The sequence below is a fragment of the Halichoeres trimaculatus genome, unplaced genomic scaffold (genome assembly GCF_033239565.1).
Source record: "Halichoeres trimaculatus isolate MK-OKI-2021-1 unplaced genomic scaffold, fHalTri1.1 fHalTri1_scaffold_15, whole genome shotgun sequence".
In the NCBI taxonomy this organism is placed as follows: Eukaryota; Metazoa; Chordata; class Actinopteri; order Labriformes; family Labridae; genus Halichoeres; species Halichoeres trimaculatus.
The window spans coordinates 14,057,854-14,079,725 of NW_027437193.1; the positions used below are offsets into that span (position 1 = coordinate 14,057,854).

General features: G+C 39.6%; 4 protein-coding genes across 9 annotated transcripts in view; 3 read left to right on the plus strand and 1 right to left on the minus strand.

The window, feature by feature from the left end:
- The window catches only part of LOC141804382 (voltage-dependent R-type calcium channel subunit alpha-1E-like), a 65,414-nt gene extending 64,228 nt beyond the window's left edge, over nucleotides 1-1,186 (plus strand). For all 6 annotated transcript variants that reach the window (XM_074688771.1, XM_074688773.1, XM_074688770.1 and 3 more), the window contains one exon: nucleotides 197-1,186. In XM_074688771.1, the coding sequence (XP_074544872.1) occupies nucleotides 197-721 (525 nt within the window). In that variant the 3' untranslated portion in view covers nucleotides 722-1,186. The remainder of the gene's footprint in view (nucleotides 1-196) is intronic.
- Nucleotides 1,187-3,484: 2,298 nt separating this feature from the next.
- Nucleotides 3,485-8,419, plus strand: LOC141804402 (RING finger protein 11-like). The gene is made up of 3 exons (XM_074688802.1): nucleotides 3,485-4,147; nucleotides 4,546-4,715; nucleotides 5,210-8,419. Exons 1-3 carry the CDS (start codon nucleotides 4,025-4,027, stop codon nucleotides 5,379-5,381), a joined length of 465 nt encoding a protein of 154 aa, XP_074544903.1. The 5' UTR covers nucleotides 3,485-4,024; the 3' UTR covers nucleotides 5,382-8,419.
- A 138-nt stretch (nucleotides 8,420-8,557) lies between these two features.
- rpe65a (retinoid isomerohydrolase RPE65 a) lies at nucleotides 8,558-12,654 on the minus strand. Its single transcript, XM_074688801.1, has 14 exons — nucleotides 12,506-12,654; nucleotides 12,113-12,195; nucleotides 11,866-12,016; nucleotides 11,643-11,750; nucleotides 11,381-11,522; nucleotides 11,151-11,298; nucleotides 10,719-10,800; nucleotides 10,206-10,338; nucleotides 9,971-10,110; nucleotides 9,756-9,885; nucleotides 9,548-9,662; nucleotides 9,213-9,307; nucleotides 9,016-9,127; nucleotides 8,558-8,941 (listed from the first exon to the last, which is right to left on the minus strand). The coding sequence occupies exons 1-14, from the start codon at nucleotides 12,514-12,516 to the stop codon at nucleotides 8,796-8,798; spliced, it is 1,596 nt and encodes a 531-aa protein (XP_074544902.1). The 5' UTR covers nucleotides 12,517-12,654; the 3' UTR covers nucleotides 8,558-8,795.
- A 1,534-nt stretch (nucleotides 12,655-14,188) lies between these two features.
- Nucleotides 14,189-21,630, plus strand: LOC141804559 (uncharacterized). The gene is made up of 12 exons (XM_074689034.1): nucleotides 14,189-14,665; nucleotides 15,427-15,560; nucleotides 17,740-17,855; nucleotides 19,128-19,205; nucleotides 19,302-19,339; nucleotides 19,455-19,588; nucleotides 19,760-19,844; nucleotides 19,931-20,050; nucleotides 20,133-20,222; nucleotides 20,326-20,397; nucleotides 20,780-20,939; nucleotides 21,035-21,630. Exons 1-12 carry the CDS (start codon nucleotides 14,544-14,546, stop codon nucleotides 21,224-21,226), a joined length of 1,341 nt encoding a protein of 446 aa, XP_074545135.1. The 5' UTR covers nucleotides 14,189-14,543; the 3' UTR covers nucleotides 21,227-21,630.
- Nucleotides 21,631-21,872: the final 242 nt, after the last annotated feature.

Genomic DNA, 21,872 nt, shown 5'->3' on the forward strand with positions numbered 1-21,872 from the left:
TAAAAAACACTATCTGTAGAATTGAGGAGAGGCAAGACAGAGGTGGAGTGAGGCTTTACTTGATGAACATTTTATGGACAAACACTGATGTTCAGAATAATGTTTTCCCATCCAGCTTCATGACACATCAGTAGCTCTCCTAACCAAAAGACATCTCACATTCATTGTTTAATCCGTTGTTTATTCTCATTATCAGGGCAACAGCTCAGACAGTCCTGTGCCCTCCACTTCAGAGTCCAGCACTCCCAGCGGCCGCCGTCCTTTATCCCAAACCCCGACTCGCTCTCACCCTCACATCTCCTACTCCCCACTTGTTAGCCGCACTCATCCCTCCGTTGGCGAGGATGAGGATGAACAAGGCAGCCCAGAGACCATCAGGCATGGGAAGCTCACCTGGGAGACTGAAGAGGGTGTTGCTGACGAGATGCAGAGCGAGGAAGGCCACAACCCTTCCCCACCTCGACGCTACCCCTCCGAGCCGTTCCTGGCCTCCCAAGATGACGACCACAGCCCGGACCCCTCCGGTCCCATGGAGACGTTGACCTTCGAGGCTGCCGTGGCCTGCGCTCTGGGACGATCAAACACCGTCAGCTCAGCCCGCCCACGTTTGCGGACTGGCTGGCAGGTCCCCAATGGACATTTTCGGAAGCGCCTGGCGCAGACAACCTCTGCAGCAGGCTGTGATGCCCTTAGCGACACAGAGGAGGACGACAGGTGCTAGGGACATGAGGCCTAGCGTGACAGAGAATCCCAGAGAGGTGTTAGAGGACTCTGTACTGAGTCAAGGTTATTGTGACTCTTTTTGCATCTGTGCTTTGAGGCCATGAGCCCTCTGGATGTTTGGTTAAATCAAACCCAAAAACAAAAGAATGGAAAAGAACAATACTTCCTGAAACTGTAGTTGCCAATTCACACCGAACACTGACAGTAAATAAGGTCTAGTTCCTGACTTGTACTTGATGATAGAGCGTAATCCAGCATTTCAAACAATTAGGGGACATGGAAAATAAAAGAATGGATCAAAATGTCATTTGTGTCAATAGATATCTTCATTTCTGAACATGTTTCTAAATGACTCAGTGTTGCTCTGAAAAGTATTTATGTGTGGGGTGTGTGAATATGTAACTACATTTTCTTATAAATAATTGTTTTGTAAATACATTGTGATCATAAAACCACTGACATCGATGAAACCAGATCAATACAACAAGCCATCATGGAGAGGCACCTGAAACTTTACCAGACCATGTGGATACTAATAAGTAACACTCAATGATGCTGGATTTTTTTACAGTATGAATGACTGTGCAGGGGGGAAAAACTGCCTGATTTCCCCCCATCTTTTTTTCTTTTGGTATTGAACATAATAAGTTGTGAGAAATAAATACAGATATAGAATAACAGAAAAGATGCTTATTTGTTATCTCACCCTACATCACTGTTAAACCATGCCTCCAGCAAATCCTTTAATATTTCTTGATGATACTCCAGTACAGTCTGTTCAGTTAATTTTTCCCGTCTGATCCCTTTAAATCAGAATTCTTCACAAAGCATCCTGGTTTTGAGAAAAAGTGGGTGTTTAATTTCACCATCAATTGCTATGAAAAGAAAATAATCTCATATTTTCACCTTCTTCTTCCTTGAGGAAATGTCACACCACGGCAGACAATGACTGTAGAAACACTAGACACTCCATGACACATTTGCTTCACAAATTAACATTACTCTATTACTTACTAATAATGTACAGAGAATTTATGCTGTTTGTAACATTTAGAAGTAAAAAAAACACTATCAGCTGATGAGCTTTAAAGGTAAAGGAATCTTTGGAAATGTTCATTTTAAGGTATGTGTTTTTGTTTTATTTGCCTGAAGAAGGCCGATTCTGTGAAACTCACTTAACCAAAAAAAACATGGAGATTTGTACTATAAGTTCCTGGAATGCAAATACTTTGTGGGTTTTTATGTGTACTATAGCTGTATATAAAAATAAAGTTGTCTTCAAGTTGGCACTGTTATTGGATTTTTTTCTTATTTTATCAGATACAAGTCTGGAAAAACATCTGATTTGTTGATATGAGAGACCTTGAAACTTTTGTATTAAATAGCATCCACAAGAGTAGATGTACTGTGCATAGATGTGCTTGTAAAACAGCTCTATGTAGAGAACTATGTTATTGTAGATGGTCTGTTTTTATCTCTCCAGTTACCTTTAGCTGCGCATAAATTCCATTTGGCACCACTGTTCTGCACTGTTAGACAGTGGTGAAATAGGCTGTCTCTGAAAAGGCGTTTTCATTATAAAGTTAGGTCAACAAAATATTTATATAACAAATTCATCACTTCAATACTTTTTGTTTTAACCGAAAAAATATTCTTACACCTTAATGAAATATAAGTCTAATAATCATTATAATAAAAAGTGTTGGAGAGTGGGGGACACCCACAAACTGATACTCTGGACACACTTTTCTGCACAAAGTTGTCGCCACTATGTCATTGATGTTGATAATTGTTTCCCAGCCTGATAATGTAACTATGAGGCACCAACACCTTGAAACTGCAGCTTAACGTAATGCATACAGAGTAAACACCATCAGCAGTAAAGTTTCTGACCATGAATTTCCTCATCTTTTCATTTTGTTGGACCTCTACGTGTGTTGTTTGCTATAGTTTTCGGTATCAGATAATTTTGCTGCTAATTTACTAACAGAGCCTTAATCAATAGGAATAAAGTCTCTGGAAATGGAATGGGTACTTACATATTGAGACATCCCTATTTATTATTCTTGCTTTTATTCTCTCTTAATCATTTCTACAGCTGTCAACATAAGTGAAGTTTGAATTAAACAAATTCTTTGAGATGTCCACTTGTCAAAAGAAATTAAAAGCTGTTATGATAAGATCTTACTGAAATCACCCTGAGCATGGTAGGCCTCAACCTCACAAAATAACTGGTGAGATCAAATACATGGCATGACAAGAACTGTTTGGAATTCTGCTGTTCTGCCTGTTTGTTATAATGACTGTGTGGATGCATGTGTGCCCACACTGGACATAATAAGAGCTAAGACAAATTTCCACCGTAGTGGACAATGGAAATGTATTCTATTCTATTCTATTCTATTCTATTCTATTCTATTCAAATTTCAGTGCAATTCACCGCAATGCTGTGGGGGGACGAGAAATGGATTCGGATTAGACACAATAAGTAAATCAGGCTAAAGAATCCAGTGTATAATAAAATATATTCTTGGTTGTAACAGCTGAATGTTGTTGAAGTTAAAATTTAAAAAAGTATTAACCAGAAAGTTCGGTCCTGATATACTATAGAAAAACAAGCGAGGTTTTTGTACTAAAAAATATTGTTAACACATTTCTTTTGTATTACCTTCAATATTTAACATTCATAACCAAAGGAGGAGAAACCTAAACTGCTACAACAATTACGTCAGAAAAACAACCAATCAGCGTGCGGATTCAAACTAATACGTCATATCCAGCGGACCGATAGCATGTTCTCAGACGAAGCTAGCAGGGAAGCTAACTGTTAAATTGAACTCACGAAGTAAAAAGACCGGGATGTCGTTACTTTCCAACTCTCAAAATACTCACTGTTACAGCCTTAACTGCTGGTGAAGTAGACTTTTGGTAGATTTTTTATCCTCACGAAGGAATGAGTGACACTTATCAAGGAAGTCGCTCAGCTGGCTAGCGAAAAAGTAGCTAGCCCGACTGCTAGCTGTTGTTAGCATTGAGTTCTTTGTTTTGTTTTTCAGGTGGAGGTCCGCGTCAACATGAAGACAAATTAGTGCTGATATTTGTTTAAAGCTTTCATGTGTACATGGGTGGTTTATAATCATGTACATGGTATCTTTGGACACAGTTAGTCGAACTGGAAATAGGCTTTTTGGGTGCTAAAAAAAAAAAAAAGACAAAAGCAACATTAGCCACCGAGAGCAACTTTAGCAACAAAGATCTTTTTTTTAACGGCGGCCAGGACTGGACGGAGGACACGGAAGATATGGGCAACTGTCTCAAGTCCCCGACCTCAGACGACATTTCACTGCTTCATGAATCCCAGTCAGACAGGGCAAGTTTCGGTGATGGGACAGATCCAGACCTGGAGCCACCTCCGCCTTACCAGGTTCGGACAGCGATCACACATTTATTTGGCTGTAGTTTAGAAAAAAAAATGTGTTTTTGACATTTTAAGAACGAGTGGTTATTGTGAAATCTTAGAGATAATTGGAATTACACCAGTGCCTCGTGTTTATGGGCAAATATTCTGATTAAGAAGCCTGGTTATGATTCTACCTCAGGTCCCGATTAACCAGAACTGTACCTGACTAATCAAACTGGTTTGGGATTTATTCTCACTGGCCTTTCAAGAGTCTCTTGGTCTCAGACCAGTCAGCTGTCTGTTCTCTGTTTATTCCAGCACACCGTCTAACCTGCTTAACCGCTTTGTTTAGTCTGAAGCTGAACTGCCCAAAGAGGAAATCTGTTTATTTTTCAATGAGGTGTTTCTTTGCCTTTCACTAGGAGCAGGCTCACATGCCCATGTACCATCCCACGCCTAGCCAGGCCCGTCTGGCCACCCAGCTGACAGAGGAGGAGCAGATCCGCATAGCTCAGCGCATCGGCCTCATCCAGCACCTCCCCAAGGGTGTTTATGATGGAGGACAGGACGGCTCAGAGAAGAAGATCAGAGAGTGAGCATTTAGCCTTTTTAGATGTATTGTCGGGGTGGACATTTGCTTGCAAGTTCAGTTCAGACACAGTCTTATTCCTCACTGTAAGAAGATGTGGTCCATGAAAACAAGTGATGTGTAAATGAGGTGTTTGTCTCAGTTCCCTTGTATCGAAAGACAATGTAGTTTGTAGTCCAAACAGAGGATGTGGTGTGTTGTGTATTTAATGTCCTCTCTAGCTATGTTGTGATTGTGTGGAGTAAGTTGTTAAGCTGAAATGCCAAAAATAACAGCCTTAATATGACAGTCCCTGCTCTTTTGTATTAAATAATCTTAAAGGAAATATTATTGTTTTTCAAACTCTTGTTTACTAAACTGTAGTACTTTACAAAATCATGTCTGCTTACTGGTAATGCATCCTTAAAAGTAAAACTTAAACCCTCAAGCTTAATAGAAAGTAATTCCTGTAAACTGAGTTTAGTGTGTGTTAAATCTTGTGCTTTCATCTGTTTCAGGTGCGTGATCTGTATGCTGGACTTTGTATACGGGGACCCCATCAGGTTCCTGCCATGTATGCACATCTACCACATGGACTGTATAGATGACTGGCTGATGAGGTCCTTCACCTGTCCCTCCTGCATGGAGCCTGTTGATGCTGCCCTGCTCTCCACCTATGAGACTAACTGATTTTTTCACCTGTTCTTCGCTGGCTCAAAACAAACGCTGCCCCTCCAGCCCCTAAACACACACACACACATGCACACGCATACACACACACACACACACACACACACACACACACACACACACACACACACACACACACACACACACACACACACACACACACACAAAACTTCCCTCTTATAGATAAAGAGGAGCTAAATATTTTGGCTGTATTCTTGCACTTTTAAAGAACAGAAATTTAGTCAGCTAATATTGGCCTTCTGACCCACAGGTCTAAGTCAGCTGGTCTATAACATTAGTTACACCAGTCCAGACACTCTGCATGACTGCATTTGTGTGTTTGTCGTGTCAAAGCAGCGTCCAGTGTCGCTGCTGACGGTGAGCATGAGGGATGTGTATGTGAGCTTTTTGGGCTGTTTGATGACTCTGCATTCCCACTTGAGCCGGTCTCAGTGGTGTATCTCCCCAACAGGCCTCATTTCACCTCATTATCAGTCTGTCCTTGTTATCAAAAGAATAATTAGGCTAACAGATTATTGACCAAAATGTTGCTCCAAGGGGAGGATTAAATTAGTGCTGATGTGTGGCAACAGTAAACAAAAGCCTCCTCAGCATATTGACCTCCCACATGTGCTCTCACTGTTAAATGCCCTGTCACTTTGGAGACAGGGGAAGGAGGTATTTGAAGGCGTTACTTTGTAATTTGTTAAGAAAAAGTATGCACAAACTGGACAGGAATCACCCAAAGTTTGAAAGTACACAGTGTTCACACAAAGGAGATCAAAGCTACATGAGTTTTGGCTGCTCCTGATCACCTAACTTGAAAGAAATGCTTCGAGTTGAAGGGATAATTGTGTTTTGTATTGTGAATGTTTCACCTGATGGTGGGTAAAGAAGCTGGCAGCCAATGTAAAAGGGCTCATTGTGCATGAGCAGGTGGATCAGTCAGACAAAAATTAGAAACGCTTGCACACACTTTTCATCTGATCCAGAGATTTGCACTTTACTTATAGGACAGTATCTAAACAATATATTAATATATGTACCTTATAACCTTGCACTATCAATACTTCATCCTCTTTTTTCCTGAAATGCAAAAGATATATAGCTGTTACATTTTTCCCAGTGGTCGGTAGTCACTTATCACGCTGAAGTAAACCAGAAGATGTATTTCATGAATTCTGTGGTTCAATAGTGTAAGCCTCTGCTTTGTTCAGCTTGATCTCAAATTCTTGTGTGAGAGTGACGGGACAGAGGCTTGCTCCAGACAGACAGAAAAGGGTTTTGGAAATCCTTAGATCATCTTTGTTGTCAAGAGTTAAAGAAGATTGCTATCCAGCTGTTTGTTCAGTAAAAAGTTGCTGCCAGGGGGTGATTTTTTTTTAGCTTGGATAAGCATAAGTACTGCAAACAGGGAGAAACAGCTAGCATCCAGAGCAAAGTTAAAAAAAAAAAATGCCTACCAACACTTCTGAGACTAAAGCTTACCTCCCCTCAGCAAATTTCTAATAAATTATGAAGGGGAGCTCCCTTTTTTTTTACCTTAGCCAGACTGGATGTTTCCCCTGTTTGTGGTTCTTATGCTAATCTAAAGTAATTTCTTCCATTTAGCAACACGTTAACAGCACACAGACATGAAAGCTGTCTCAAACAAAGCAGCATATTTCTCGAACTCCCCAGGAAAGAAAAGAAGCTACATTTGATAAACTGTTTTGATTTACATAAGTACAATGTCACTTTGTTTATTATAATTCACATTCTTGCTTTATTGATATATAATATTGTTTTTGTTGCTTTTATTTACATTCACTGTAGCAGTAGTTGTAATATTTCTTTTTTATTTGTGGCATTGTTTGGTGAAAGTGTGTCTCTGTCCTTTTTCTGTTACACGTTTTGTCTCTTTTCCTCTCCTGACATGGTACAGTAGTGTAGATTCCAGAGTGACTTTAGCACAGCACCTGTATGACTCTTACAATGGTTTAAGCCTTACTCTGCAAACCTCTGTCCCAAATGAACTTCAGGGTGTGAGACTTTTCTTTCTGTGGTGTGATAAGATTTCCCATTGCGCTTTTCCTTTGCTGTGGTTTCTTTTTTTTCCAGCTTATTCTGAAAATTAATATTTCCTGTAACCTTGTTTCATTTCTTTCCTTTTTGAAAGCTAGAAATTCATCATGTTAAAGAAAATAAACAGGAAAAAAGGAGCTCTTTTTAATTGATAAATTAAGAACAGGTGGTCTCATCTGCTGGCATCCGTCAGATCAATTAGCCTAAATGCATGTGTGCGAGGGATTGCTAAACACACTGTAACATTTCTTTTCCTTCTGAGCCCTTCATTAATGCAATCCTGAAATCTGGCAGTGAAATAGAAACGTGACAGGGGTATGTAGCAATCAAGCCTGAGCCACATCAGTAATGTGTGATTCTTTGTTTCCTCTGCTTACATCAGCCGTGGAGGAAACGTGTGACTCAAATTAAGTATTTTTATACATGACGCACAAAACTGAAGTAAATCCTATCCAAATCAGACCACACAAGATCACTCTCTACCACCTTTTTCTGCATACCAACATCCTGTGCAGCGGAAATTATTACACGTGTTACACATGCATGTGAAGGCACCTATAGAGAAACGTTTGCTCTTGATGTCATACTCTCTTCAGACGAAGCACTGGCACAGTTAATCTGCTTTACTGTGCTGCAAACTGTTTTTGATGAGGCTAAGAAACACAAACAGTAAAGACACACATGGAAAAGTTGCTTGTTCAGATGGGCTCATAGTGAGACTTAGTGTGGCAACTTGTTAAATCTTTACAAATATCTCAAGAATCTAGGCTGCTGGATTATTGAAACTAACAGAGCATACAAGAGGGTCACTTGACTCTTGATGAAGGAAATACTGTATTTTCAACCTTTTGACCTCACTCAAAGATAGGTTAGACCTATGTTCTTAAAACCATGTAAAACTATAATCACCAGAGTTTAAAAAAAAAAAAAAACCCTTCCTGGATTAATATGTCTGGATGCTCTTTTGGGATTGGTACAAGGTTCATAGTATCAATAAAACGCAAAGTTTCATCTGTCCCCTCTCAGGTCTTATTACTAGCTCATAAACAAAAAAAAGTCACAGAAGTAAACACTTTTTTTTATCAAGTTTATTTTTCAAACAATGATTCATTAACTCGTCACAGCATGTGAAATTCTTGTACCTTGAAATTGAGATGTAGCAGCTAGACTTACAAAGGCAAGCTCTTAAAACAACCAACTGTTTTGTCTGAAAAAGCTTTTTATTTTCTTGACGTACTGATACAATTTTTCATCCAGTGCTTTTAATGTTGTCATGACCGATATGTATTTGTCAGCCCTGAAATGAGCGACTATATTTTCTCACCCCAAGACAAAAAATAAGAAGCATTTTTAGGGTTTGTACATCCCATGAAAGGTGACAGGGATGCCACACTCCACCTCAGCCCGGGCCACCTCAGACAGATCCTTGGCGTTGAGGATGAGGAGGTAAGCTGGTCTCTGGGAGCCGGGGGCTGCTACGATGGTCAGCAGCACGCCTGAGGGGCAGTGGGACACCATTAGAAAAGTCAAAGAGTGTATGATCAAATAAATAAAGCCACTGCTAACTCACCATCATCCTCATCTACTCCATCCGGGGTCTGAACGAAGAGGGGCTCTGAGGGATAGGAGTCTGGTTCTTGCCATACCCAGGTCTCCTTGGTCTTTACATTCAACTTGCAGATCTATACAGGAGTAAATTATCAGTTGCTGAAGAAGTTTGTTTTAAACATTCTGAATTCTTTCAGTTTAAGATTTTTTAAAACCTACTCTGTCTGGAATGAAGTGGTTCAGTCCCAGAGCGTAGGCGTACGTGTAGTTCTTGCCCTGGAACCTTCCGTAGTTGATCTGAGGGAACTCAAAGGCTACAAAAACAACATAATATGGTCATACATGAAAGTAGGTTTGATTGACAGCTGACTCTATTGTGTAACCGCCGAGAATTTTGAGGTCTTGTGAATTGGATATTGGAGGTAGGCATCCAGACCCATTATCAAATCAACAGTTTGCTCAAGATGACCCAGACTGATTGTCCCTTAGCCTCATTCTGATGATGCCCAGTTACAACACCATGATTAGTTCAGGTTTTCTGGGTGTTTTTGTACCTTGGCGAGGCCCAGAGAACAACACCTCAGGCTCCAGCCAAACCGTCCCATCAGAGTGCATCGTGGCTGTGGCCGTGGTGTACGGCAGGCTGACCAAGTTCTTCCCCTGCTCCTCCTACATCAAGACCACAAAATGAGGAAAAAAGGGATTATCTCAGAACTCACATAGAAATACATATCCCAATGAAGAGGCAAACAGGGGACTTACCTTGTGGACATCTAGAGGAATTACATATCTGCGAACCTCTGGCTGTGGAGCCATCATGGCTGCCTTCTTCACCTCCTCCCAGTTGGCCCTCAGGTTGGCCAACCAGAGGTAGTTGTAAACAAACTCAAAACTGCACAAAGACAGAGCAGTATTAGAAAAAACTGAAGAGTATGTTTGGGAAGGTTCATTACTCAAACAGGGAGCATTTCTTTTACCCTTTCCAGCCACAGAGGTCAACAACGATGAAGCCCTGGTCCTCGTAGGTGTTGATGTGATGGAACATGCCGATAGCTGCTCCTTTAAACTTCAGATCGATGTACTCTCCTGGATCTTTCTTGGCAATGTGGAACAAGGTCTATAAAAACATACATTAAAAACAGAAACCATGAGGGTTCAGTGGGAGATGAAAGAATAAAATAATATATAAGTCAATCCCCTCCAGATTCTTACTCCTTGTGTCTCATTGGACTCGAAACAGTCCATATAGTTGGAGCCTCGGATGCTCCAAGCGCTCAGGAATTTCAGCAGGTTGATTTTCACGGGGGTCTCCACAAATACGAAGTAGTTTTCTGACATGCCAAAGCTGGAAATGATAAAGAACTCTTCATGACAACATTAATGACAAATGGATAAGTGCTGAAAGAGTATACACTGGGGTATTTCAGTAGTCCAACAGTTACTTTGTCTAGATTAAAATCCTCTTTATATATTTGGAGAAACTTGAAAGGGTGTACAGAGTTTGATTCTTCTGTGACATATTTAATTTTGCTAAGATTAAATCTCTCTATGTTGAAATGAGCCACCTTTTACCAGTTTATTGAGGCTCATGTCATCAAATTTGTGGACAAGTTCATTTAATTCAGACATCAGGACATCTCCTTATTGTAATTTTAAAAACAAAGGAAAATTGGTCTTCCTTTGGTGTTTTGCTTTTAAAAACTAGTGAAAACAAAATACACACACCTGTGCACATAGGATGGCTTGAACCTCTCAGCACTGGGGAACTGCACCACCACCTTGGATTTCTCAATGGGATCAGACTTGTCTTTAAAAAAAAGAAAAGAATTGGTGCATTAGTATCTGGTGTCAAGTTTTTCTCTGTCACTTTAATAGATGATGATGGTGATGATATAAGACAGAAAACAGTTTGCTTGTTCTGATTTTTTTAAGAGAAAAAAAATCACTGTGTCCAATTCAATGATGTGCCTGAAATTGATGTATTTCAAGGACTGACCCTGCAAAGAAAATGTTTTTCCTTTTAAGACGTGGCTCTCTGTTTGTGAAAGGGGTCACAGTGATTCATTTAGCCCTGAATTGGCATTCAGGGACATGTTTTGAAAAGAGTTTGGATTAAGGTGACTTCACAGCTGTTTCGTGTGCTGGGAATGAACTGACCTTTCTGTGTGGGAGGGGTCCTGACGATGTTATAGGCCAGCGATGCTCCTTTACCCATGCAGTTACCAATGTTGTACACTGTACCATCCCTCTCAATGTGAGGGTGGGCAGTCACTCCGTTGATGTTGACATAATTGCACATGTCAACCTGGTGAGAGGATCAGGAGAGTTAAACCTTGGTGCATCAGGTTTTGACACCTCATTGTTTGTTTCTGTTTGCACAGATGTACCTTCTTCAGAGTCTCCAAGTTGTCAGTATTCACTTTAGTGATGTAGTTGGTTTCTGTTACTGCGTAATAATCTTCACCAATGGGATACACGTTCACCAGGCAGTTGTCTGTCACCTCAACTCCCTTGAAGTAAGAAAAGAACCTGAAAATAATTTAAAAAAAGGCCACGTCATGCAAAGATGTTCAAAACTTTGCAGTTTTAAGAATCTAAATGATGGTAAGGATGCGTCAAAGGAGTGTGTGCATCCAAAGTGCCACCAACCTGGAGAAAATATTTTTGCAGGGATCAGGATACCCAAAGGTGCCGAACTCAGTGATCACTACACGCTTCTCAGTGATAGCTCTCACGTAGGCATCTGTTCTGACAAACCTACATCAAGGAGAAAAAAATGTACCACATAAAAATAGTTTTTATACAATCAAAACAAACACAGATGATTGACATCTTAAAAATCAGCCAACTTTTGTTGTTGTTCAGGGCTTACCTTCTGAAATAGGTGACTTGGCCGTTTTTGAAGTCAAATTTGTGCATGAGGGCCTGGCCATCAAATAGATGATAGAAAGGTTCATCTCCAACTTCAAAGAGCCCAGGTCCCAAACGGAGAAGACTCCCCTTCAGGAATGGAGGAATTCTACCTGTAAACACAAACACAATGAACAAAAATTACACAATTACACAAGAATATAAAAGTTTGCCTTGAGTCTTTTTCTGTCTGAAACATGTAAACAAACCTGTGACTGTAGCAGGAATAGGCTCGGCCAGCTCCTCGCATGTCTCAAAGATTTTCTTGTAGCTACCAGCCGGGTGTTCAAATCTGTAATCAAAAGGAAGCACATTAACATTGCACACAAGTAAAAAGATGTTTTTTTTTAATTCCAAGTCATATAAATCTATGTGTCTATATTTAGTCATTAAAAGCTGGGGTCATGCAGTTTAGGGCTCCACATGAGGTTTTAAACCCTGCAGGAGCTTAATGAGCTGCAGACACACTGTCTAAAGTCAACCTCAGTCACATGATCACCTGTGAGAAATTCCTGTGTTAAACCTTAAATCACAGAGAAGAGAAATTTATATAAGCACCATTCTCAAATGCAATCACAACCCATCACGCAGCAGAAACTCACCGGCTGACCATGTTTCCGTCTTGTTGTGGCACTGCACAATGCAAAACCCTAAAAGAAACCTCTGGTCACTTCAGAACCTGAAGCCTGTGATTTGCCTGTGGATTTGGGGTATTTATTCTCTCAGTCCCCCCCTCACATTCGCAACAATCTGCCCAGTAAACCTTTCTGCGAACCAATCATGTTGAACCATGAACAAGAATCCCATTGTGCCTATATCCTCTGTTGGATGACTCACAGCCACCCTTCTGAAACCCGATTTATTGGAGGGAATATTAATTACTGAGAACTGGCGCATGTGTGGCAATAGTACATGTGATTGTGTTTTTTTTTTCTTCACTTGTGTCAATTGTTCAGGTTTATGCCTTAAGATACAGTTAAGCTGAGTCATACTAGGTGCAGTTAAATTAACAGTATAGGTGCATGTGTCGGGTTACAAATCTGTATTGAGCAAGTCTACAGTGATGAATGTGGATTAAAATTCAGAGATCATATGAGCTTCACATGAAGAACCAGTGTAAATGAACTTGTTTTAGTGTTCTACAACAAAGGGTTGTATAAAAGTTATCATTTTTATATTCCATATGCAAAACTACAAACCAACTGTTCTGCATAACTTTACACTGAACTAGATTTTCAGAGGTGGGATTATAACTGCATTGAAAAGAGGCCAAAAGTCCTGTATTCCAGCACTATCAAAGTTTTATTAATAGAATGGTTATAAGATCAGTTGTGAAACAAACAAAAACAACAACAAGGTCCCTTTCCTGCTTATTCTAGGCATTCTTGTACAACGTGCCCACAAGTTTAATTGGAGGAAACGTGGCAAGTTGTTCTCTGGTGTGATTACAAAAAGTCTTAACTTGCTTGTCTCCATGCAACTATAATCTAGCTGCAAGGATTATGTACTACGTAGCCTGAAGACAACTGGTGCATTGTTTCTTCTGGGAAAAAGCACAATTAGTGGGCAGAGTTTCAAGAGAGGCAGTTTTATCAGAGGGTGGGTTGTGATGTGGCTATACCAGCCAACACATGTGGACTGACCTTATTGTGAATTATACAATGCTCAGCAAATATCCATCAGCCAATTCATTTCTTTCTTGAGAGAAATGTCATTTACCAAGTGTGATACTCACATTTCATCAGCACAAATTGCAGTCACTACCACTCCTTTCAGAAAATATTATTAAAAAAAAAAAAAAAAAAAACTACATTACTCAACCTTACTTTTCTTTGGGTTTTTTTTTTTTTTGAGCTTCCAGATTTCATATGTCTTTTTTGGATGGATATAGATTGCTGCATCTCCACATTCACAAATAACCTGATAAACAAAGACAACTGTAAGATTGGACTAAGCTTCAGGAAATAAGGCTGGTATTGAATCCACAGTATTATTAGTTAGCATATTTAGCCATGCTTTTTAAAATCTACCAATGATACTGACAACTCTGAGAGTTTTGGTTAACTTTGTGAAAAAAAGTATTGTTTATGTTTATTACCTGTGTATAGTTTCGAAATAGTTGCGCTTGACCAAACCTTGCTTTAATAAGAGAGAAGGTATGACGGTGTTACATGACTAACAGAGACTAAAATGCTTCACTTCAAGCCATAGACAGCAGTGTAGGTCACACACTCGTTTTAAATAGCCTGTAAAAGCGGAAGGGAGCCCTCTGGTGGTTGATGGTTGCAACTTCTTTCTATAGGCTACTAATTGTACTGCGCCCATATGTGTTGTTGTTCATTGAATATAAATCAAATTTATGGGGTCGTATTGTGAAAAAGCATTACTTTTTATGATTTAAAGCCATATTTTGGGCATTACCGCAGAGAAAACCGTGTTCGACAAACACGCAGGCGCACTTCGTTCTTGGACTACAATATGGCGTCCTCTTGCAACACTACGTTGTTTTAGTCGGAATCCAACTAATAGGTCGCTTAGAAACACTTTCAAGCTAGTTTGACTACCAGCTTTTAGCGATACTTTATTTAAAGTTTAGTTGTTAACGTAAGTTTGCTTTTTAACGAGTTTCAATCCGAGAAAATGAGTTACACCACGAAGGTGGTCCAGGTGACGAACGTGTCGCCAAGCACAACATCAGAACAAATGAGAACACTGTTCGGCTTTCTGGGAACCATCGAGGAGCTCAAATTATTTCCTCCAGAGTGAGTTTACTTCCAAACCGTTTTTAAAGTGCATTCAAACTGTTTTTCTCCCCCACCGATTCGCTCATTTTTTCTTTTCTAGTTAGCTGGCAGACTTTGTAATGTAGGCCTGAACTGCTAACCAGCTAAGAGTAGTACCCCTTAACCGTCCTAGCAACCACCACTTTTCATCCATCTGCTTTGACTAGTCCAACACAATAAGCGTTAAACGGCCGTTTCTCCTCTTTTAAATTGGAATGAAAATGATGTACAATCTTCATTGAATGGAGAAGAAATATGTCAATCAGTTAGACTACCGTTTCAATATTCTGTGCTATAGTCACTGGAAATAAGCTAGCTTTGTATTTTAACCTCTACATGTTTACTTACTGATCATAGCTGGAATGTATTTTAAAAAATAGTTGAAGATTAATGTGACAATACCAAAGAGCCTGTGTTGGTCTCTTACATTTAATCTTTTGTCATCCTAAGGGCCTAATCTATAAAGTTTTTGTTCCACAGAACTGCAGAAAGCTTGTATAGAGCACCACACAGACATTTTTGCTTTGCATTTTGGTTTGAGCTGACTGATTGTGAAGCAGCCCATGATATCCAATCATTTATATATTTTTCAGTTGATATTAGCTGTAAGTAAAGATTATATTGACAAAGTTTGCATTTTATGTGGGATTATGTCTGACTAATCTCTATGGTAAACTCGTTGACATGTTGCTAAAAGTTTGTGCTTCTTTTACAATTGTCTTTTTTTTCTTGTTTTTAAGTGATTCACCAATGCCTGTTACATCCCGGGTGTGCTTTGTGAAGTTCCAGGAGCCGGAGTCAGTCGGGGTTTCTCAACATCTCACTAATACAGTTTTTGTGGACAGAGCCTTGATCGTTGTTCCATTTGCAGAAGGTTTGTCTTGTTGTTTCTCTTTTGTATGAAAGGTCCTGGTTATTTGAGTGGCATGAGTCTTGAACAAGGAAAATGGGGAAAAAGAAAGAACAACTAACTGAATATCATCCATGGTTTTAAGGATTGAACTAAAACATGCACTGTTGTCAATAACAGATACTTTTTCTGACCATGCTTCAGATGAAGATTTGTTTGTATATTGAGCAGCATATCAACATTTGCAGACCAGGAGTCAAACACTCCTGAGCTGTAGGGTCATAGATACCTCATTCAAAAGTAAAGTTATTAAAGCCTTAAATCATGCATTTATCTCCCCCGGTTTGGACCATCCTCTGTTAAACTCTGTAATTTGTGTGTTTATGTGTGTATGTGTGTGTCTGTGTGATTTTTGTAGTGAAGAAGGCAAAAGCAGGCCCTTCGTTGATGGCTGAAAGTGATCCTCTGCCTGCCAACAGGGGATTATAGACATTTACAAAGACCAGCAAGCATTCAACTCCCAACCCAGATTTTTTGTGTCCCCTGTTTTCTCTCTGCCTTCTCTTTCCCTCTCTCTTAAATCTATTTCATGAATAAATCAGGTTTCAGGAACCTTCCAGGGCACAGTCCAGCACATAGAATATTGTTGATTTAAAAGATAAGTATTTTGCTTGATTGGCAGTAGTTTTTTGAAAGTTTTTCTTTAATAGGTGTCAACAAATGTCATGAAAAGATCGGTTGAGGATCGTGGTCCAAAAGACAAAAAAATCATCAGTGAGCAACAGGGCTGCATTCTTTTGTTGGAAGGTTCAATTTAAAGAAAAAAGATTATTAAACCATAAGATTAGAAAAGGGAAATACTCTTCAAGATATACAAATCATAACAAGCATATCGACTGTATAGTACTGTATAGTATAGATACATAGATCATACATACATTTAGGGCAAACACACACATCTTAGACAAAATATGTGCATTTAAGACAGTTTTCATGTATCAACTGATGATAAAAACTGTGCTGCCAGCTCTTCTAGGAAATCAATTATCTTTTTGAAAAAACAAAAGGTTTACTAATTCCTCTCAGTACTGGTATTTTTATAGGATTTAAACATATACACATGCACACGTACAAATACAAATACACACAAAAGAACAAAAGCTGATCTACCGAGATGTGTAAGTAAACTTAAAAGACAGATTTCATTCACATCTTCCAAATCCAAAGAGCAGCATCAGTCCTCTAGATGACCCTCAGGATTATTCTTAGCTGGGTTATTTTTGAAGAGTTGTGATAATGCCCACCTGACATGTTGGTATCAACGATTCTCTTTAACAGTGGTCTTCTTTTTGTTGTTGTGTTTTACAGTTCTTTTTCCTGGCTCAGCCAGTCCTGTATACCAGGCCCTGCTGAAAATACCATCCAGCAGTTTTGTCTCCTGCAGCACTTTCTCTCTTCTGTGTGCTCTTTGATTTATATGTTGTCATTGCTGTGTGTCTGTTTTGAAGTCATGCTCTTATATAAAAAACTTTAGCAGGGGTGGATTTATTCTGATATGATATTTTAATCATTCACTGTCATATTGCCAATAAAGATGATCAAATTATTTTTAATTTGGTTATGAAAGCACAAATTTATCCAACCAGTCACCCTCTACCTTGCTATGTTAAATTGATGCATTGGCAGGTAAGGATGCTAGAAACATGATGTACAATGAGAAAGCTACCCACCTTAAATTCTTCTCATGAAGTATATCTTACACTTGTGTTTTTGCTAACTAGACATGAAGCTTGTTGAGTGTTCTTGCCAAATTCCTAAAATTCTCTCTGTTTTTTTTGTATCTCAATTTTTCTCTGTGTACTTTTAGTCGCGAAGCCGCCACCGTGAGTCGCTTGTTTCAGTAAACATCTAAATGAAAATTGGGGTCACATCCAACTGGAGAAGCAGCTGTGCTTGCTAACGTTTGGTTCTTGACTTTAAAAAACACACTCAGGTGATATATTCTTGGCAGTGTAAATTGGAGTAGTGTGATTTATTCCAGCTATAATAATTTCACTGCAATGATTATGTTGACTTAAAGGAACTCTCCTCTGATCTGTGAGGTAATGATTTTGTCGAAATTATTTTGAGGACCGCAGTGTGAAGTTTTATTTTTCTGTCTGTAGTTGAAGTGTGTTTAACACTCGCTTGGTGTGTTCTGTAGGATCTATTCCAGATGAGGCCAAAGCTTTGTCGCTGTTGGCGCCGGCTAATGCTGTCGCAGGAATCCTGCCAGGAGGAGGACTTCTTCCCACACCCAATCCCATCCCCAATCCAACTGTAAGACATCTACTAATTGTTTCTATCTGACCATGAGAAAATATGCCTTTAATTTTAGTGTATGACCTTAGAATCAAGTGAATAATAATCTCCATAGAAGTGTAGGCAAGTGTAGGCATTCTTTTGGTTGTTGCTTTTGAGAGCAAGGTTATAATAGTTTTGGATTTGTCATTATAGTTTAGTTTGAATTAGTTTTGACTTTTTTCTTCCATTACAGTTTAGTTTTAATTAGTTTTAGAGCAGGCATTCTAGTTTTTATTTAGTTTTGATTTTTGCAACAAGGCTTAGTTTTAGTTTAGTTTTAGTTTAGCTTTAGTTTTTTCATACCTCATTAACCAGGTGCAGGATTCAAAAAGGTCAGAGTAAATATTTTGTAATAATGTTTATTTTCAAGTCCAACATAGTGCTCACTGCTCAGTCAATGCTGATACTGAACTGTTGGCTAAATGACAGGTCCCTAATTAGACAAGCTCCTCAAAGATTTCCTGTTGATGTTAGCTTAAAGGTAGGGTCTGCAGGAATTGTCGTTACTAGTTACTAAACATAAATTCAAACTAGGCTCCTCCTCCTCCTCGGCTCAGCACCAGTGGCAGCACACACCCACTGCCTCCGACCATGACGACATGAACATACTCACTAGCCCAGCAACCACCTGTAGCGTCCCCTTCCTATGTGGGAGAGACTTGAGAGCCGTGCACCTGACTTAGGTATTTTACAAAAACCTGCTCAGTAGAAAGGCAACTCGCGTCACTCTTCGTCTGGTGCTGTTCCCCAAGTACCCAAAAGCGAGTGGAAGTCGAGTCAAGCTTCATCCTCGTTTAGTAAAAAGCTTGATCTGCTTGTAGTTTCGTTTCAATTTGGTTGTGTTTTGCTTTAGCCGCTCAGGATAGCTACTTCCGCTTGCTATCATCAACATGCAAAGTCATTTGTGCACTGGGTGCTTTGTGATTGGCTAATGTAACCACGCTTATTCTTCGTCCAGAAATCTTGAAACAACCAAAACATCAACATACAGGCTGAGGAGAGGGTTCAAGGCAGACAGACACACTGACACGCATGTATAGAGATCCAAAAGTGTGTATTGAGCAGGATTATCCCTGTAAAAGTTAGCACACTATTTTTTAGGAAAAACCTGCAGGCTCTACCTTTAAAATGTCAATGCTTATTTAGTGTATACACAGAACAAGTGATACAAACAGTCACCCAAGTGCTTAAACACTCCTGAGTTTGCAGGATTTCCTTGACATGATGGCGTGTTTGTTGTCTTAACAGCTGGGAGGAAACCCTTTTGGTCCAAACATGGATGCAATGGCTGCATTTGGATTTGGAGGACCAAACATGAATCCTCAGGTGAGAGTTTTAATTGAAAGCAGTTGGAGTCAAATCAGAATATTTGGCTGGATATTCTAGACGAACTTGAACCATTCTCCCCACTGTTTTCTCCAGGCTGCTGATCAACTGCTTAAGCTAATGACGGATCCAAAGTGAGTGATCTGTCATTTCTGAAATGTATCTTTGTGTCATATTCTGAAATCAGTGCTTGCTTGGACATATTCAGAGCACATAATAGGTCAAATAACCAATGCTTTTTTTGGGTAGACTGAATCCTTTGGCTGCAGGCCTGAACCTAAGCGCAAGCCTCAAGGCAGATGCTTCTAATAAGGAAATCGAAGAGGCCATGAAGAGAGTCAGAGAGGCCCAGTCACTCATTTCTGCTGCTATCGAACCTGGAAGTGAGTGCACAAACCTTAACAAGAGTTTTCTACCAACATGCTGACTCTGCTGTCGTTTACAGTTCATGTTTTGTTTGCTTTGCAGTTTTTTTTTATTTTCTAGCACATAAAATGTTTCAATGAAAGTTAATAAAACTTTGCATTTCTGTTTTGATTTTTTTCCCCTGTTAGGTAAGGAGGGCAAAAAGAGACACTCTGAGTCCCGCACAGGGTCCAGATCCAGGAGAGGCAGGTCCAGATCACGTTCCAGACACAGGTAATGGCGATTAGGAAGCCGTCTCAATAAAAGGAAGATTTTCTGTTTTAAAAGTGAATCTGAAGAATCTGTATCTTTGGTTTAAGGCGATCCAGGAGCAGATCACGTCGACGATCAAGCTCCAGAAGCAGACGGTATTCGAAAAGCCCACGCAGAAAACACACCCATTCCAGAGACCAAGGCAGGAGATCCACAAGCAGATCCAGGTGGGTCAACTTTCAGGTCCCTTATTGACAAAAAAAAGTGGAATCAGTTTTGTCTAATAGTTTCCACTGAATCCATCCACAGAGATAGAAAGAAAGAAGATTCAGGGAGAAGGAGATCCAGAACACCACCCAAAAGTTACAGCACAGCCAGGAGGTCACGGAGTGGGAGCAGGTGAGTACAGAACAAGAGTGTGATGCTCTCAGGCAGTATTTATATGTGTTTATTATTTTAAAGTTACAGTGTGAATTGTTCAACTGTTTGTTCTGCTGCTCAGGAGGCGCAGGAAGAGTCGAAGCAACAGCAGGTCTCCTAAAAGAAGAATTTCCAGGTCTCCATCTCCTCACAAGTGAGTATACGCCTGTTATTTAAATTCCTTTATATCAACATCAGAGCTGTATCAGAACTGTGTGCCTCCACAACCTCAGTTCCAAAAAGGTGAGAGGCTGTATAAATGTAAATTAATACTACTTATGTACAACTGATAGAGAACTCATAACGCAAGTAATCATATTTCCTGTACAAAGACCAAGTTTAGTTATTTTACTTATTAGGTCTTACTTATCCCAAATAGCAAGGTGAATTAAAAAATGCACACCAGACAAAAGCTCAGGTCTTAAGAGGTTGATATAAAAACAGAATATCAATGAAGTTTTTTTTGAGTTTCCAGATTATAAAATGTCACCTCCTTTTTGGGATCCATTATTACAATCCTTTTTTTTCTTTTACAGGCAAAAGAAGGAGAAGAAAAGAGAAAAGGAAAGAGACAGAGATCGCAGGAGTGATAAAGACCGCAGTAACGTGGAACGTGAACACTCCAGCAGCAAGAAAAAGAAAAGCAAAGACAAAGACAGGGAGAGGAAGTCAGATGGAGAGAAAGGTGACACTAAAGTAAGAAACTTTTTTTTACTCACACAACTGAAGCGTAAATGTTATTGATTCCCTTCTTTGATTCCAAAATCTCACATCCACAATACCTTCCACAGATAACCAGGGATTACGATGAGGAAGAACAAGGCTACGACAGCGAGAAGGAGCGCGAGGACAGGAAGGATTCAGACCACTCTGCTCAGTCTCCTCAGTCTGTAGAAGGAAACGGCACAGGGCGGCTCGCTAAGATGGCCAAAGTAAACGGAGCCGACGATCACGATGAAGAAGACATGGATGTCAGTGATTAAAACGTCTGTCCTGCTTGTTCCCACAAAATCCCTCCATCTTTTTTGTGAATGTTCCTTTTTTCTTCAACTGGAGGAAAGCTTAAATGTGAAATGATTGTTCAATGAATTCCACTTCCTACTTTAACTAATGGTTAAATGTAGGTTTGGTGGTTTTGCCTCGATTTTTTCCAAAGATGTCTGTTGTTGTTGCCTCTACAATCAGTCAGTAAGAACTGGAAGTGGGCTCGCTTTGCTTTCTTTCTTTAAACTTGTTAGTTTTTTTTCTGCATATTCTAGCTGCAACTATATTTGTATAGAACACTATATATTAGTTGAGTGTCGTGGTGTTCTGCTTGGGCCTCCTCCTAGCCTTTTGAAAACGGTGGTTATGTTATTTTTTTTTTTATCAAAGTGTTGTTTTATCAAGGATTTATTTTATAATAAAACTCATTTGGATAACAAACAAGTATTTTTTTTTCCATGGGTGTGTCTTCACTTCAAAGACAGCCAATGATGTGTTATGATAATCTTTTTCAAAGCACTTACACAATGATAACATTTACATGCAAACCATATTCCTATCAAGGTCCATATTCTGGTTTAGGCAGCTTTCCTAAAAAATCTTTCAGTGTTGAGCTACTGGAAAATTCCTGTTTAACATGTTAAT